The 18,011-nt window shown below is 54.9% G+C and overlaps 1 protein-coding gene across 2 annotated transcripts; it reads left to right on the plus strand.

Annotated features, from left to right (window-relative positions):
• Nucleotides 1-812: 812 nt before the first annotated feature.
• KCNN4 (potassium calcium-activated channel subfamily N member 4) lies at nucleotides 813-16,630 on the plus strand. Of its 2 annotated transcripts, XM_055309558.1 has the most exons (10): nucleotides 813-1,778; nucleotides 4,052-4,260; nucleotides 7,347-7,442; nucleotides 8,702-9,129; nucleotides 11,348-11,483; nucleotides 13,641-13,751; nucleotides 13,914-14,032; nucleotides 14,354-14,423; nucleotides 15,548-15,715; nucleotides 16,140-16,630. In XM_055309558.1, exons 2-9 carry the CDS (start codon nucleotides 4,102-4,104, stop codon nucleotides 15,710-15,712), a joined length of 1,284 nt encoding a protein of 427 aa, XP_055165533.1. In that variant the 5' UTR covers nucleotides 813-1,778; nucleotides 4,052-4,101; the 3' UTR covers nucleotides 15,713-15,715; nucleotides 16,140-16,630. The 2 variants fall into 2 exon arrangements, with proteins under 2 accessions (XP_055165533.1, XP_055165532.1); XM_055309557.1 differs by lacking the exon at nucleotides 813-1,778 and having other exon boundaries at nucleotides 3,012-4,260.
• The last annotated feature ends 1,381 nt before the right edge of the window (nucleotides 16,631-18,011 follow it).

The following is an 18,011-nucleotide window of genomic DNA, read 5'->3' on the forward strand; positions in this document are numbered from 1 at the left end:
GTTGGGATGAGGCCAAGGAAAAGTCCCAGGGACTTTGGAATCCGTTCTTCTAGCCTTCCTGGACCAGGAGCATGAGATCCAGCCCCTTCCCCCCTCGACCCCCAGCCCCTCCTCCCTCAGACCCAGGAGTCCAGGCCCCCAGGCTCCTCCTCCCTCAGACCCAGGAGTCTAGGCCCCCAGGCTCCTCCTCCCTCAGACCCAGGAGTCCAGGCCTCCAGCCAATCCTCCCTCACACCCCTAGGCCCCCTCCCTCAGGCCTCCAGGCCCCTCCTCCCTCAGACCCAGGGGTTCCAGGCCCCCAGCCGCTCCTCCCTCAGACCCAGGAGTCCAGGCCCCCAGGCTCCTCCTCCCTCAGATCCAGGAGTCCAGGCCCCCAGCCCCTCCTCCCTCAAACCCAGGGATCCAGCCCCCCAGGCTTCTCCTCCCTCAAGACCCAGGAGTCCAGGCCCCCAACCCCTCCTCCTTCAGACCCAGGGGTCCAGGTTTCCAGCCCCTCCTCCCTCAGACCCAGGGGTCCAGGCTCCCAGCCCCCTCCACCCTCAGACCTAGCAGTCCATACCCCCCCTCCTCCCCTCAAAGTCTCATGCAGCAACCCACCCCCTCCTCTGAGAGGAGCAACCTATGCAGAGTGGTCCCCTGGTGTTCCTCCTCCCTCTCTTTCACAGAGACCCCTCTCCCTCTCCACTCCCGCTTCAGGGTTGGGACCAAGGGCTGAGTCACAGGAAGCTCTGGGGCCCTGAGTCACCCCCACCCCCTGGCTCAGCCCCTCCCTGGGCTGGAGGGAGCTGGCTCTGGAGCGGTGTGTCCTACCGACTGACCCCCACATCCCAGAACTTCCGTTTGGAGGCAAGTGCCTTTCCCACTGTGACCCCATTGCTGCCCACCCTGGCCTCTCCCGTGACCAGCCTTTGCTCCGTTTTTCTCTCTTAGTTATTGTGGTCTCTTTGGAGACAAAACTCCTGTCTGCTCTGACTTCCATGTCTCGATCCCAGCTTCTGCTTTCCCTTCACCTCCACGTCTCTTCTCTCCACCTCTTTGGTTTTCTCACATTCTCTCCCTGTCTCTGCCTCTCTCCCCCTCCAGCTGCACCACTCGGGGGCTCTCTGGTTGTCCTCCCACCCCCACCCCATCAGTTTTCACCAGGGCCCTGCACTGAGGCACGGCTGTGCAAGGGCTGGAGGTCTCCGTTCCATGGCCTCCGACTCGGGCCGCTGCAGCCTCTGTTGTCTGGCCTCTTGCCCCTGAGTGAGGCTGGTGGAAGAACTAGAAAGGACAAGGCTGCCCCCAGGAGAGAGCAACTGAGGCAGAGACAAGCATAGAGGGGTCCAGAGAGAGAGGCAGAACCAGAGACAGCAAGACAGAGAGAGGCCTAAAGGAAGTCCGGAGGCAGAGGAACTGAGTTGCAGACAAAGACAGAGAAACCTAAGGTCAGCAAAAGGCAGGGACACAGAGCATTCCGCCGAGAGAGAGACAGAGAGAGAGAGAGAGCATAGAGACAGAGACAGAGACAGTGACAGGGAGAGAATGAACTAAAGGAACAGGGGGACACAAAGATGGAGACACAGAGACACAAAGAGTCTGAGAGACACAGAGCCAGAGAGAGAGGAATGGAAACAGACACAAGGATGGAGAGAGTCAGAGATACTGAGAGACAGAGCTGGAAGAGATAGAGGTAGAGAAACAGGAGAGAACAGGAGAGACAGGGAAAGGCAGAGCCAGAGCTAAAGTTAACAGACCCAGAAGCTTCCAGAGCAGGAAAGACGAGGGAGGAGTCCGAGGTAAGGCCCGAGAACTGGAGAGGGGGGAGGAGAGGTGCAGAGGCCCGTGCCAGGCCACAGGGGTGGCAGGTAGCAGGGGTGCTCCGGCTGTAGCCTCAAGACTGCCCGGGGCAGCGTTTTCTCCCAGCAGGCACACGCGTGGTATCTGGGTGTGCCCGGGTGTGTCTCTATCACTCTCCCGCCGTGTCTCACCCACAGTGGGAATCACATTTGTGCCATGGAGCGGGCGGGGCACCGGCAGGGGTTGTGTTTTTGTCACTGGGCGTGTCTGTGTGTGTGGTTTGGTGTCTCTGGGTGTGTCTGTGTGGGTTGTGTTGGTGTGTTGCCAGACGTGTCTGTGCGTGAGTGTCTCGTTTCCCTGCGGCTGGCGGGTCCATGTTCCTGCATGACATATGGTGTGGGAGGGAGTGGGGTTAGGTCTGTGAGTTGTCGCTAGAGTGGTGACCTTGCTGCCACCAGCAGTGTCTCAGAGGTCGGTGTGTGCAAGGTGTTCTGTGTTCCCAGGCCAGTGTCTCCCCATGTGTTGCCTGAGGAGGGTTTGGATCTGTGTCCTGATGGGCAGCACACAGATCTCATGTAGTACTTCCATGCTGCTGCATGCAGGGACATTCCACAGTGTGTCACTCTAGGAGTCACAGTGCATCACTCTGCATTGCATTTGCTCTTCTGTATATCACTGTGTTGTGTCTCTTTATGTGTGTTATCTGTGTAAAGGCGAGCTATCATTCAGAGATGTGACCTTGTGTCATGTCCAGGGGTATGTCCATTTCACAGGTCTCTCCTTTCCCTGCTAAGAACACAACCTGGGTGGCCATCCTCAGAGCGTGTTGTGTTTGTGTGGTTGTGTCTTATACTGCACCGGAGGGTATGCCCTGGTGTTATGTGTGGTGTCATTGCAGGGGTAGGTGTTGGCTGTGCCAGTGGGTCCCTCTGTGTTTTATGTGATACATGGTGTCCAAAAAAGGTTGTGTCATTCTGTATTTGTGTATGGCTCTGCCTATGTTGTGTTTGTGTGGCCATGCATGTTGACTATATCGCGCGTCAGGCCGCATGTGGGCATAATTCAGATGTGGCTTGTCAGTCAGAGGAGACGTTGCATGTTTTACTCGGTGCCTGTTGCATTTGGGATTCAGGATCCATGTGGCCTGTGCCCTGCTCCTCCTTCCCCTGGGTACCATTCTGGGTTGTGTCCTCTGCGATGCGTCAAAATATATCAGAATATCTTACTTTGGGTATGCGCTGTTTGGGTTTCTGTGTGGGTCTCTTCATGCATCCATTCCCCCTGTCCTAACTGTACATTTGAATGGCATTGTGCGCTGGGGTATATTGTGTGTCGTGGCGGGTTGTATGTGCTGTGAATCATTCTATGAGCATATAGATTTGAGTTGCCATGTGCCACGATGTGTATCAGTGTGCATTTCTCTGTGTGTGGGCGCTTGAGGTCTGTTATGGTGTGGACACAAAGCTTGTGGTCTGCACATGTCAGGTGTCACTCCATGGGTGTATAATATTTGGGACACTATTAGTGCATGGTTTACACAGGTATATGGAGTGTGGCATTCGGGTATCACTAACATATTGTGTGTCTGTCTAATGATTAGTATGTGTTGTGCTAATGTAGCTATAGATGTGCCTCAAATGTGGAGTCTGGCAGTGGCAGTTTGTGTAAGAGAACACTGTGCCAGTTTTGACTGCGGTGTTTTTGCCTGTGTGTGAACAATGTTTGGGTGGTCATGTGCACCACAGGAGCACTGCCTTCCTTGCTGAGTGCCGGCGTGTGTCACACCATATGTGTGGTGTCTGGGTGTGGCTGTGAGTTTCCGAGCTCATTGGGAGTTGTGAGTCACTCACTGTAGGTTGTGTTGTGTGCCCATGTGTGTTAGGCTCTGTCTCCGGCCGTGCCGTGTGTGAGGGTATATCAACCGGTGTCTTGCGGTGTCTGAGTGTCGCTGAGTTTAGGTGTGTATTACACAGTGCACCGTTGTGTGTGACACAGTCTATTGTGTGCCAGTATGTGTCTTTATCCACGTGGATGCACGCCTCTTCCTTGCTCTGCCCCAAGACACACCCCAGTCCCTCCTTAGACTGAGAAGGGAGGTTAGGGAGCCTCCCCTCTGCCCAAGGGCCACGCCAGCCCCTCCCCGCCCTGCCCAGCCGTCACCACCCCCAGAGGGCACAGACTCCTTCTGTGCCTCAAAGCAAGAGCCCCAGAGCAAGGAGCAGAGCGGGCGAGGACCTGCAAGCCACAGTGGCTGCCCTTTGTGTGCTGCGAGGTGGGGGACCCTGGGCAGGAAGCTGGCTGAGCCCCAAGACCGCAGGGGCCATGGGCGGGGAGCTGGTGCCAGGCCTGGGGGCCCTACAGCGGCGAAAGCGGCTGCTGGAGCAGGAGAAGTGGCTGGCTGGCTGGGCATTAGCACTGGCGGGAATTGGCATCGGACTCATGGTACTACACGCGGAGATGCTATGGTTCGGAGGGTGCCCGGTGAGTGGAGCTCTTATCTTGGGGCATGGGAAGGTGGGGGCTGAGACTCCTGGGTCTGAGGGAGGAGGGGGCTGCGGGGTCTGGACTCCTAAGTCTAAGGGGGGTGGACCTGGGGGTCTGAAAACCTAAATCTGAGGGAGGACGACCTGGGGGTCTGCAAACCTAAATCTGAGGGAGGAAAAGCTAGGGGTCTGTGCTCCTGGGTCTGAGGAAGAGGCAGAGAGCCTAGACTCCCAGGTCTGAAGGAGGAGGGGGCGGAGGGTCTGGACTCCTGGGGCCCAAAGGAGGTAAATGCTCAGGGCTCTATGCAAAAGGAAAGGACAGGGTTTGAAGGTTTGCAATTGGGCAGCTGCAGGTCCAGGAGTCCTGGAGGCCAGGGGGTGGGCTTATCAGACCATCCAGTCTCCCAAGAACAGATGAGGGGAGAGGGAGCCTCAGGTTCAGTGACAGGAGGGTGGGGAGAAAGGCTAATTTCTTCCAAGTAGGCGGCGGCTCCTTGGTCCTTATCTAAACTCAGGTTTACCCAGGGCCTGGGAGGTCAAGAGCAGAGACCAGAAGAAACTGGTGGGGGTGGAATGGAAATGGAAACAACCCCCACCCCTCCCATGTTCCTCATTCCCCACCTCCCCAGGGTCTGCATGCTATTTAGTCTGGAAGAAGTGGGTTCACAATGGTCTGGCCTCCTAGGTCCCAGAGGAGGGGGCCGGGAGCCCGGGCTCCTGGGTCTGAAGAATGAGTCTTAGAGCGTCTCTGGGGGAAGGGGCACCTGACCCAGGGTAGTGTGAGCAAGGAGGAAAGGGACAGGTGGGGCCAGAACAGGTCTGAGCAGGCTCTCCGCACATTCCAGCCCTGGTCTGGACCATGATGGGGCAGATAGAGGACAGGGGTCAGAATCAGTGGCTTAAGGACGGAACAGAATTGCTTAATCGGAAAGGAGGGGTTGGAGAACTGTCTGGAGTAAAGGATGTGGATTTGGGCTGGCTGGGGGTTACTGGCCTGAGGATTGGGTTGGGGGCATTCTTGGAGGGAGGCAGGCTCAGATTTGGATTTGGGGGCAGAGGAAGAGGGCAGCTGGAAGTGACCAGGAGCCACATGGAGGGTCAGGGCAGGCCAGCTTCCTCTGGCTGGGCAGCCGAGGCCAGGGCAGCGGGCACAGGGGGGGTGGGGCCACCGAAGCCCATGCCAACAGGAAGCATGGCCAGGGACTACCCGCCGCTCCCACGCTTCAGCACCCCGCCCTGCAGGGGAGGTGAGGACATGAGCTCTGGGCAGATGGGAAGGGACGAGGGGGTCTTTCCTACCCCGTCCTTCCCTCCCTCTCTCTTGTCACCTCTCCGTTCTTCCTTCCCTCTGCCATTTGCCAGGCTGCTGCCTCCAGCAGTTGAACTCGGGAAACTGCTGCAGCTTTCGGAACCTCAGTTTCCCCAACTGTAAACTGGGGGTGAGGGTTGAGATACATGGCCCTAAGGGTCCTCCTCAGCCCCCTTTCTCCTTGTGCCTTGACAACACCCATGCCTCCTCCCCACCTCCATTGCTATCTTAGGAGCTCATTTTTCAGGGACCCAGACACCTGCTGGGGGGAGGGGCTGGAGGAGAGGCAGGTGCCCAACTGGGCCAGTGCAGGGGAACACGATGGAGATATCAGGAGGGGGAGGGGCAGAGAGAGGCTGTGATGGAGAGACCGAGACACAGAGAGACAATGGTGGTGTGAGACAAGAGACAACAATGTAGTAGGAGACAGAAGTACAGCCACAGAGCTTCCCCCAGTTGAGGTAGGCACAGAGAGATGGAAAGTCTGACAGAAACAGAGACCCTCAAACGAAAATAGAGATCGAAACAGAAACATACCCAGAGGCAGAGAAATTTCAGAGACTTAGTCAGGGATTTGGGGGAAGAGGAACTAGCAAAGTAGAGGGCCCCACCAGAGAAGTGGGTGCAGTGTGGGCAGGGGGTGTGTCTAGTGGAGTGGGACTGGGGACAAGGGAAAAAAAAGAGTCAGGGAACCGGGGAGCCTTAGAAGGCTGAAGGGGTAGGGGAGGGCTGGGAACAACAGTACCATTGTTCAGGGAGGGGTGGGGGGGCAGGCCCCCTGGGGCAGGAAGCTGGCCCTCTTCCCCTGCACAGAGGTGGGGCCCTGGCCCAGCAAGGGGAGCTGGCAGTCATCTGAGGAGAAACAGGTGCTAAACTCAGCACGGGGGCTCAGGTGGCCCCCTCTCCCTGACAATACTCCTCAGGCAGGGACCCCTCCCCACTCCTCCTAGGGGATTCCAGCAGCCCCGTTCCCCCCTAAATCCCTCCTACAGAATTCTAGATCTCTCCAAGGTATTGCCACACAAAGAAAGGGGGAAAAAAATCTCTCCGTGGTTTCTGGAGGCCATGTGCTTCCGGCCAGATCTGCCCTGGGCTTAGAGCCAGGAGAGAGGGCAGGGGGAAGGAGACACAGGGGCCAGGACTCCAGGGCCTCCCTCAGAGCTGGGGCTGGGGTCTCAGGGACCCAGTTCCATTGGTAGGGGGGGTTTGGGGCGTGGGAGGGTGTCATTCACTGCTTGGGTACTGGATGGGTGATCATTTCCAGGCTCCTTGGGAGAACTTCCAGGGCAGGTTGCTTTCTAGGGCAGGACCAGCTGTGTGGTTAGGGAAGGGAGGAGCTTTCTAGAGGCCAGATGTCTGTTTCCAAACCTCCCCACTCCCCAACCCCCTAACTGAGTAACTGAGGGGATGGGGGAATTAAAAAGAGACCTAGGAGACTTTTGAGTTGCAAGGTCTCCCCTCACAGGTGGGTCCTAGGAGAATGCCCAAAGAGGAACGTAGACACTGGCATCTGAGCCAGGGAAGGATGGGCAAGGGAAGGCTGGGAAGGATGAGGGCAGATGATGGTCCCCTTGGGGACAAGATGATAGTTTTGAGAGTTCCCCAAAACTGAAACATCAGGTAGAACCAGGTCTGCCAGGGGGACAGGCAGGGGGATGGGCGGAGGAGGCCAGGAAATTAGGAATTGAGAAGGGATGGCATTATGGGAGGAAGGTAGAGGGGACTGACTGGTTGGGGACCTAGGATCTTACCCCTTTTTCTATCCCTCCCAACAGTGGGCGCTCTACCTGTTCCTGGTTAAATGCATGATCAGCATTTCCACCTTCTTGCTCCTTTGTCTTATCGTGGCATTTCACGCCAAAGAGGTCCAGGTAGGGCAGACCTCACCCCTGGGCCCCTTCCTGCTACTCCCCCCCCCCCCAGCCCCCACCACACCCTGTCAGCTCACACTTTCCACCTTCTCCTCCTCCTGGTCTGAGTAATGAGGTTTCTCCACCCTGAGATTTGTCCACACCCTCACCGACCAAGTTGAGAGAATAACCACAGATAGACAGACTGAGCCTCCTGGAGATCCACCTGCAGCCCTTTCTCCCCTTGCACTCCTGTGGATGCTGAGAGCTCCCACCCCCAGGCAGCCTCACTCCAGGCCCAGCCCCCTAGATTTCTCTCCTCCATCCCTGCAGCCCCATCTATTCCAGTCCCAAGCAACCTGAAGTCTAGGTTATGCACCTGCGGGTCCTTCTCGACTCCTGAGCTCCCCACCTCTGTGCCAATTACCTCCTAGACTCTGGGGTGTGGGGGGGTCTTTCCACCCATTGCCCCCTTCTATTTCATGTCTCACCCAGACACTCAGCTCTCCACCCTCCTCCCCTCATCCCATCCCTCACATCCCCAAATCCTGTTGCATTCACCCCTTTCCTCTCTACCCCCCTCCCCCCAAACCTTTGTATATAAAATGGGGCTTATCTGTCATGAGTAGTAATTCCCCCTTGTGGGGCCTGCTGAGTAAAAAGTACACGTTATCATTAATAACAGTCATTCAAACAAGTCAGTGGCCTGGTTTTGTAGCTCAGCTGTGCTGCTACACCCAGGGGACCCGCGCCTCAGTCTCTGCATCTGCAAAATGGGGGTAAAAATGCTCTCGATTTCACCGTGTTGTGACGATTCCCTGAGTCATACATGTGAAGAAGATAGAGCAGTGCCTGGCACGTTCAAAGTGCCCTGTAAATGTTAGTTGTCATTGCTAACGGAATGAGGTTTACAGTTAGTTACTACCCCTGTCCCCAGAAACAGGAGGAGGAGAGGGCTCCGGGCATGTGGAATGTCAGCTGCAGGGAAGCAAGGATTTCTGTTTTGGTCCCCTGTATCTTCAGTCTATACAGCCACGTGGGGTACACAGGAAGTTCTGGAAGTGGGCTGAAGCTGAGGGGGTGGGTGGTGGTGAAGAAGAAAGTGAAGAGGCGTCCTCCCCAGGTCCTGCCGCTGCTCCTCCTCCACCTTCTCCAACCCCACCCGCCCGCCCTCCCGCCCTGGCCCCGCGGGGCGCGCCCCCCTTATCTCCTGGCACTGGCAGGCAGGCGGCCGCCTGACCTTCATGTGACCCCCTCCCCCGTCTGTCCCCTCCCCGCAGTTGTTCATGACCGACAACGGGCTCCGGGACTGGCGCGTGGCGCTGACCGGGCGGCAGGCGGCGCAGATCGTGCTGGAGCTGGCGGTGTGCGGGCTGCACCCAGCGCCGGTGCGGGGTCCGCCGTGCGCACAGGGTTTGGGGTCCCGGCCCACGGCGACGCAGTCCTGGCCGGGCTTCCTGGATGAGGGGGAGGCGCTGCTGTCGCTGGCCATGCTGCTGCGCCTCTACCTGGTGCCCCGCGCCGTCCTCCTGCGCAGCGGCGTCTTGCTCAACGCGTCCTACCGCAGCATCGGCGCGCTCAACCAGGTCCGCTTCCGCCACTGGTTCGTGGCCAAGCTGTACATGAACACGCACCCGGGTCGCCTGCTGCTCTGCCTCACGCTTGGCCTCTGGCTCACCACCGCCTGGGTGCTGTCGGTGGCCGAGAGGTGAGGGTGCTGGGGGTGAGGGGTGCGGGTACCCAGAGAATCTGGAGGAGCCGCTAACCGCCACGGCTGCCCCGCGCGGTGGTACAGCTTGGGCCCCTCTGGGGCGAAGCGGAGGAGGAAGCTGTCTGCCCACACTCACCCACGGGGGCACTGGAAGAACCAATGGGCCAGCTCCTGCCCTTCCCCCACCGGGCCGCCTCAGTCTCCCCAGACACACACAGACCCTAGCAAGCCCTTCTTTTCCCGCTTCGTCACCTGTCCTGCCTCAAGTCTACAAGCACCTAGTCAGTCTCTAAACCCAGGTACTGGGGGCTGGCCAAAGATTGCAGCTGCCTCCTTGGAGGTCAGAGACACCTGTTCTGAATCAGCACAGATACATTGTAGGTGCTGCCCATGATCCTGGGACGGTGGTGATTTAGGGCTGCTCTGGAAGGGAATTCCCTGAAGGAATTGAATTGATACAGGATTCCAGGCTGCCCGCTGGACAGACTAGATGCTGGGCATGTATCCTTTTGGGCCCTCAGGCGCTCTCTCTTGCAGATAAAGTGAGGGGGGATCTTAGCCGATGGTTCTTTTTTTTTTTAATATTTTATTTATTTCTTCATGAAAGACAGAGGGGGGAGAGAGAGAAAGAGAGAGGCAGAGACACAGGCAGAGGGAGAAGCAGGCTCCATGCAGGGAACCTGACGTGGGACTCAATCCCGGGACTCCAGGATCATGCCCTGGGCCGAAGGCAGGAGCTAAACTGCTGAGCCACCCAGGGATTCCCCTAGCCGGTGGTTCTTAAAGTGTGGTTCCAGGACCAGGGTCATCGCCTGGGAACTTGCTGCAAATCCAAATTCTTAGGCCCTACCCACACCTACCAAATCCAAAACTCTGGCAGGTGGGGGCAAGCAATCTGTTTTAACAGGTGATTCTGACCCCTGCTCAAGTTTGGGAACCTCTGGTTTAGTACATCTATCTGGCAAAGGATTCTAGAGGGGAAGCAGGGAATGATAAGAGCTGTCTTTAGATCCTCTCTGACCCTCAATTGTAAAATGGGTATCAAATTGTACCAACTTTGAGGTCTCCCGGGCAATTCTAATCTTGCACAATTTAAAACTCATTCATCTTGCAAGATCTCGGTTTTCCTCCCACATGTTTCTCATCTGAAACATGGGACGGTGGGGGTGGGTCAAATTTCTAAATCACAAAGCAGAAGTCCTCAAACTTGAATATACTTTGGGATGAGGGGAGTAGGGCTTAACAGTGCAAATTCAGTCCCCACCTCCAGACACTAGTGTAGTGGGTCTGATGTGTCTGGAGCCTCATGAATGAAGCTTTCCCTGCTGACCCTGATGCAAGGGGTCTATGGGCTCAAGTTTAGACAAATCAGGATTTTCAATCCTTTCCATGGCTGGAACTAAATGTCCTTTTTTATGAAGTGAGGGGAAGGGAGGGCAGGATCTTGCCTTTTTGGTCTTGACAGGGGCCTCCTGTATAGGCCCTACAGCATCTTTATGAACATTAGAGAAAAGTGCCACTGGGGCGCCTGGCTGGCTCAGTCAGTGGAGCATGTGACTCGATCTCGGGATTGTGAGTTTGATCTTGGGATTGTGAGTTTGAGCTCCATGTTGGGTGTAGAGATTACTTTTTAAAGATTTTTTTTTAAAATTCACGAGAGAGAGAGAGAGAGAGAGAGAGAGAGAGAGGCAGAAACACAGGCAGAGGGAGAAGCAGGCTCTATGCAGGGAGCCCAATGTGGGACTCGATCCCAGGACTCCAGGATAACGCCCTGGGCCGAAGGCAGGTGCTAAACCGCTGAGCCACCCAGGGATCCCCGAGATTACTTTTTAAAAAATAAAATCTTTAAGAAAAGAAAAAGGTGCCCCTTCCTCTGGGTGGATGCAGATCCCTGCCAGGGTGTGACAAGGGGACCTTGGGCTGGGTTTCTGACCCCCTCAACCCCTCAACCATGCAATCTGAAAGCAGCAGTCCTGGTAGCCTAGCTAAAACCAACAGGTTTTGCAATTGGCTGGATCTAGGTTCAAAACCCACAGCCTAGAGTGGCTGAGCATAACTTGCCCAGCTCTCACAGCAGAGAGGAAGTCAGGCAGGCTCTCCTTAAGCCCAGAACTTAACTGACTTTTTCTCTGAGTGCTTCAGGGGACTGTAGAGTATCAAACATCATGGGAACCCCTGGGGTAGAGTATCAGAACTAACCCATCCTTCCCCATAGGCAGGCAGTTAATGCCACTGGACACCTTTCAGACACACTGTGGCTGATCCCCATCACATTCCTGACCATTGGCTATGGAGATGTGGTGCCAGGCACCATGTGGGGCAAGATTGTCTGCCTTTGCACTGGAGTCATGGTGAGTACAGCCCTCTCAGAGACCCTACCCCTGTCCCCAACTGCTCATCCCCTGGGCCCAAGGAAGTCATGCAGCCAACAAAAGCACTCAAGGACACCCCCGAGAAACCTGGGTGTCTGGATGCCCACAGCCCCATTTACTTTCAAAATCCAGGAACCCATCCCCTAAGTCCTTGCTCTCTTTGGAACCTAAGACCCTGGACCCCACTGTCCTCAGGAATGACTTCCCAACTCCATTTCCTTCTAGAATCCAGGAATCCATCCCTGAGCCTTAGCCTTTTGAAGGCTCCTCACCTGTCTACCCTCTCAATCATCTAGGACACAGGCCCCTGTGTCTCAGCTCTAGGCTCCTCTCGGACCCTCTAGTCTCCAGTCTCCATTAAGGCTACAGATTCATGAAAAGCATGCCTGGAAAAAAAAAAAAAAGAAAATAAAAGCATGCCTGTGGTGTCACGCTGCCTGGCTTCAAATCCTCCTCCTGCCACTGCCAAGCTGGGATCAAGCCTATAATCTCCCAGTTTCCTCATCTATAAAATGGGGATACTGATAACTAGTATACTCCTCATGGGGTTCCTGAAACTAATCAAACCACATAAAGGGTTTCAGGTAGTGCCCAGCACATAGGAAATGCTCGGTAAATGGGTCATGGGGTGGAGGTGGGAAGGCTGTTATTTGTAACTGGTCCCAAGCATCCAGCTGCCCCCACCCTAGCTCATGTCCTCAAGGAAGAGGCAGAGACTCCCCAGAGTCGGCCTCCTCCTGAATCCAGACATCTACCACCTTCCCTTCATAGACCTGGACATCCAGTTCCCCCTACATAGCCCCTATCCCCATCCAGGACCCAGCACCCAAGGCCTTGGCCTTCACTTCCCCATGAGACCTGGCTCTTCCCACCCTCAGGGACTCAGGTCCCCAGCCCCCAACCCTTTCTGGGACATGCTGCATTTCCACTGGTGCTGGATGGGTTGACAGGGAAGTTCAATCCCCTCCCCCACAGGAGTCTTTGGGACCAGGAAAGAAGGCAGAGATTTGGCCAGGGAAACACCAAAGGGTCAGGGACCCTCAGGGCTGCCCGGGACCTCCTACCTCATTTGACACAAAGAGAAACAGACTTAGAGAGATCAGGCAATTTGTGCCAGAGCTCACAGCCCAGCACCTGGCCAAGAGGTTCCCCGGCACAATGGAATAATCATAACTAACTTTATCAAGTACACACTCTGTGCCAGCCTCTGCTATGAACACTTTCCAGGTGTTAGCATAAGGAATCCACAGAGTAATACTGTGAGGGCATGCCCATTTTACAGGGAAGAAGGTGAGACTCTGAGAAATTAAGGAATGTGCTCAGAGCAGGGCTTGGAACACAAGGAATCCTGGAGCCAATGTTTGTAACTAGCAAATTGTTCAGAGTTTTCATGAGCTAAGACACAGCTTGGGGAAGGGGAAGGCTTCAGAAGAAAATTAATTGTAACTCAAGGAAGAGCAGCAGGTGCCACCAAGCAGCTGATGGATCAGAGGCCTTGGGAGAAGGGAGGAGTGTTTAGACCAAGATGCTTGGGCAGCTGAGGCAGAATGAAGCCAGACTGAGTTGTCTGGAGGTGAGGCCTAGACCTTGGAAGGCTCTGAAAGAGAGGGTAAGAAGTTTGGGGGCAATGGGAGCCTATATTAGGGTAAGGGGGCAAGGCCATAATTGTTAGATCTCCCTGGGGTCCAGGTCAGAAGAGGGGAAGGCTGAAGATGGTCCAGAAGGGAAGGGGTGGGGACAAAACTGGGCAGGAGCCAAGGGGGCTGGAGGAGGGGGAGGGACACCTTTGGTGACCTGATGGCCAACTGGGCCTGAGTAGTGGGGAGGAAGGGCTCCAGCAGGAGCCCAAGGCCTACTTCTCACCCAGAATCAGTCCTTCTCCCCTTCTCCAATCATAACTTTAACGAAAGAGGGCATCTGGAGGTATAAACACTACAAACACAGTGGGACTCAGACATATGACCTCTGATCCCAGCGCTAACCCTCAGGGCTGTGGGACCCTGCTTCTCCTCTCTGGGCCTGCTTGTCTGTCAACCAGCGGTGGTCATGCCCGCCTTATGTGGCTGTTGTGAGGGTTCAAGGAGGGAGTCTGGTGGCACGGGAGCCCCAAAGGCCTCCTGTCTGCTGTGCCCACAGGGGGTCTGCTGCACAGCCCTGCTGGTGGCCGTGGTGGCCCGGAAGCTGGAGTTTAATAAGGCAGAGAAGCATGTGCACAACTTCATGATGGACATCCAGTATGCCAAAGAGGTGAGGATGGGTATATAGCACCCAAAGCACATGCCTCCCTCAGACCCAGGAGTCCCCACCCCATCCCCTCCTGCTCCAGCCCTCCCTCTCCTCCCTCAGACACCGTCCCCTCCTCCCAGAGCCCCAGGTGTCTGCCTCTGCTGACACTGTGCCCACCCCCAGATGAAGGAGTCAGCTGCCCGAGTGCTGCAAGAGGCCTGGATGTTCTATAAACACACACGCAGGAAGGACCGTGGAGCTGCCCGCAAGCACCAGCGCAGGCTGCTGGCTGCCATTAACAGGTGAGGACCTCTCTCTGTGTGCACATCTCCTTTCTGCATGGTGTGCAAAGATGAATGTGTGCCCAGGTCAAGACACCTGTGTGTTTGTGGCTTACTGAACAGCTGTCCACCTAGACCTCACAGTAACTATCTGTGATGATTTGTCTTGCACGTCTCAGTGTCCGGGGGGTCAGGATACCTGGGTCTCTACCTAGGAGATGGGCTCATGGGTGCTTCAGCACTGGCAACGCTTCCTCGCTGTACTGCATCTATGTGAGGCTCTCTTCCCCTTATCCCACCCCTGAGCTGGGGTCACTTCTGACCTCCATCTTCTTCCCACAGGTTCCGCCAGGTACGGCTGAAACACAGAAAGCTCCGAGAACAAGTGAACTCCATGGTGGACATTTCCAAGGTACTGGGGGCCTGTGGGAAGGGTCTGGAGGTTGGCACAGCTGCTGGGGACAGCTGGCTCCAACACGGGGAACATGTGTCTGGTGCACACACATGCACTCGATAGAGGTTTGTGGTTGAATGAATGATGTAAGAGTTTCTTAAACTCACAGAGGAGACCCATCCCTTTTAAGCTTAAAAAAAAAAAAAAAGAAAAGAAAAGAAAAGAAATTGCATAAAGAACTCCAGTGTTTGGTTTTACATTATTTTTATTGTTGAGTTACATGTGGACGGATATAAAATTCCTTCCAACTATGACTCTGAGACAACAATAAAACCAAAGCAAATATACAAACCAGTTCAAACACAAACGGTAAAACCAATAAAATGCAAATTAACAACACTGACACAGACGGGGCACATGATTTTGGTAAAAGCCAGGCTCTGTTACTATTGCAAAGAGGGGCCCCAGGCCACAGGGGCTTCCGCACTGGGCAAGCTGGCCTGGCCAAGGCTGACTCAGCTTGCCCTTCTTCTGCTGGGACCACTTGATTCGGCCAGTGCTTGGGGATGATGACATCACATCCCTTTGTTTGGCTCACAGCACCTTTTGCTTATTATCAAGTGGCTTTGCTTTTTCTCATTAGCCCGAGACAATTCAAATAGTGGCCCTTGGCACCAATGCCATGGCCAAGTACAGTCACAGATGCATGTCCCTAAACTTCATGGCAGGTCTCAGCAAGGAGGTGGTGGCCTGGATCTGCCAGAACTGGCAGGTCGTAATTTCTTAAGATTATCCAGCCCCAAACTGAGAATTCAAGAATTCTCATAGAAAGGTCACACGCCCTCAAGGATAAAGCTGTGAATCGTAGTTTGAGAGGGTAATGAAAGGGCTATGTGGGTTTTGAAGTCATTCATCAATTCCACAATACTCAGCGAGCACTATCTTCTATGTACTGGGTGTTGCCTTGGGCATGTCATTTAACTGCTCCAGGCCTGTTTCCAAAGCTGTAAAAACGGGAATGGAATCCTCACTCCCTATGCTTTTAAGAAGATGTAAACCATGTGTGAAAAACACCGAGCCAAGAGCTGGGTTAAGGAAGAAATCTATCTCAGCCTGATACCTCCAACCCCCTCTCTGCCCAGATGCACATGATCCTGTGTGACTTGCAGCTGGGACTGAGCAGCTCACATCAGGCCCTGGAGAAGCGGATGGATGCACTGGCAGGAAAGCTGGACACCCTGACCGAGCTGCTTAGCACTGCCCTGGGGTCAAGGCAGGTTCCAGAACCAAGCCAGGAGGCCACGTAGCTGGTAAGGGGGCTGGGACTCGGGCAGACAATGATCCTGGTGAAAGGGTACCTGTGGATAACAGCCCATGTGGTTAAAGGGGTAGGGGGGGATGGCCTTGGAGACAGTGCTACCCTTTCTCTTCTGCTCTGCCCATCTGGAGGAAAGGACTTGAAGTTTGGGGCTGGACTGGCAGTAAAGGAAGGAAACATTCCTTCCCCCCTTTGCTGTCAATACCCTCTCCCTCTTTTTTTCATATGGTCGGTCTGCCTGTCCCTGGGTGTGTTCGTGCCCTCTGTCCAAATGCCCAGTCTCTTGGTGGCAGGTACACCCATTCTCTTCCTTCCTCCTCTGTCCACTGGTGTCTATCTCTACCTCAGTGTCCCTGCTCTTGCTCTCTCTCTGGCTTCTGGCCTGCTTATCTATCCATCTCTGTTTGTCTCCCCAGGATCCATGGAGGAAGAACCAAGCTACTTTCCCTAGGATTGAGGTCAAGGACATTGTCCCTGCTACTCCTGACCCAGCCCTATGAATAAGCACCTCAGGTGCAAGGACCAAAGAGGCCCCACCTTAGGGTGGGCTCACTCACTGATGGCTGGAGGAGACACTGGCTCAAGGAGAAAGGCTGTGGCCACACACACAGCCCCAACCCCTGCCCCAAATGGGAAAATGGTCACTACTACCCCACATCCCCTGGACAAAACCATCCTCATTGTGCTGCTACGGATGACCTCTGGCTTTCAGTTAGAAGTGGAGGTGCCTGGGGCGCTGAGACTCCTGGGTCCCAGAGGAGGTGGGGATTGGGGGCCCAGAGTCCAGGATCCTGGGGTTCTTCAGTTACCACTGGATAGCGGAGTAGAAAGAACCAGGCCTGAAGCTGAGAGGTGGCAGGAGGCAGCGCCCCCTGGTGGGAGAGCAAGGAGAACACAGTTAAGAGATGCGGAGAATCTGGTGGGGAGAAGGCGGGTGGGGGGGGGGCACAGCTCACCAGTCTCTGCTCTTTGTAATAAATGTTCAACTAAGCCAGAAGTTGCTGTCTCTTTCCAAACATATGTACACTCCCAATAGGCAGGTCATCCAGCAGAAAGCTCTTGTCCTATCCATTTCCCAATCTATAAAAGACACCTCCAAGTGCCCTCCCAGCTCTGTAGGCCATGATGTCCTCAACAGTACTCACTCCCACAGATCTGTGGCCAAGAGCAAAGGCTTCAAATCCAGGATTTGGTTCAGGGTCCAAAGCCCAGCTCTGCTATCCATCAGCTGTGTGACTTTGGGCAAGTGACTTCACTTCTCTGAACATTTTACCTCCCCTCTAAGATGGGTCCACCTTCCCAGAAAACTGCTGTGAAGATGGAAACAGGGAGTGACACAGAGAGCTGGTCACTTAGTAAGAACCAAGTACACAAGAGATAGTTAATCATTTTTATTATTGCTATTGATGTTCAGACACAATGGATGGCTGCTCTTCCTTCTGCTGCCCTTCCCCCCTCCCACTCATCTCACCAGAACCTAGATGACTACTCACCCATCAGGAGACTAACGGAAACCCCAAACCATCCCACATAACTCATTCCATCATCTGCTAAGACTCAGAGGGGAAAATGGAAGGGGCTAGCACTTCTGGACATCCTACTGTGTGCCTCCCTTTGTAAGTCACCATGACCACTTCCCACCCTGCTCCACCCCATTGTAATGAAACAAAAACTGAGGTTTCAAGAGGAGCCAGGTCTAGAGGTGAGAATCTGGCTGCAGGGCCCCGGTTCATACCCAGCAGCTAAGCCCTGTCTGAGGTGAGTCAGAGGCAGAGTGGCCTTGGACCTCCGACAGAAGTTTCACTTCCCACCATGGCTTCATTCTACTTTGAGAGGCTGATTCATCCTTGCTTCCTTAGACTTGCGGGGAAGCCTGGACTGCGAGTCATCCTTTTCTGCTGAGCTATCTTTGGATTTCCCTCCAAATCCACAGCCAGCCTCATTCCTTTGCCCTGAGAGCTAAACTGGGGCTGCACCACCCACTGCCACGGACAGCCCTTCCTCTGGACACCAGCCCCTCTGGCAAGAAAGGAAATGGGAACTAGAGGGGGTCTCTGAAGACATTTCCAGCACTCTCCCACTGCAGGAAGCCCTTGTGCAGTGCTGCCAGACCCCCTACCATACTCATTCCTCCTAGTCACACCCCACTGAAACCTGGATGTCCTCTTCTCTAGGAAGCCCTTTCTGAAATTCTCACAGCCCCCCGGGAATCTCTATCACAATCGTTTTTGAGCCCAGCACCATGCTAAATCCTTTATATAAATGACCTCACAAAATCTCTAAAAGGG

Source organism: Nyctereutes procyonoides, unplaced genomic scaffold (assembly GCF_905146905.1).
Source record: "Nyctereutes procyonoides isolate TBG_1078 unplaced genomic scaffold, NYPRO_anot_genome, whole genome shotgun sequence".
Taxonomy (NCBI): Eukaryota; Metazoa; Chordata; class Mammalia; order Carnivora; family Canidae; genus Nyctereutes; species Nyctereutes procyonoides.

Excerpts from the sequence above, each read along its gene's own strand:
- KCNN4 (XM_055309558.1), top strand. The coding sequence starts at position 4,102 with ATGGGCGGGGAGCTGGTGCCAGGCCTGGGGGCCCTACAGCGGCGAAAG. Across the intron at positions 11,484-13,640 it reads GCCTTTGCACTGGAGTCATG|GGGGTCTGCTGCACAGCCCT; the intron begins GTGAGTACAGCC and ends CTGTGCCCACAG. Across the intron at positions 14,033-14,353 it reads CTGCTGGCTGCCATTAACAG|GTTCCGCCAGGTACGGCTGA; the intron begins GTGAGGACCTCT and ends TTCTTCCCACAG.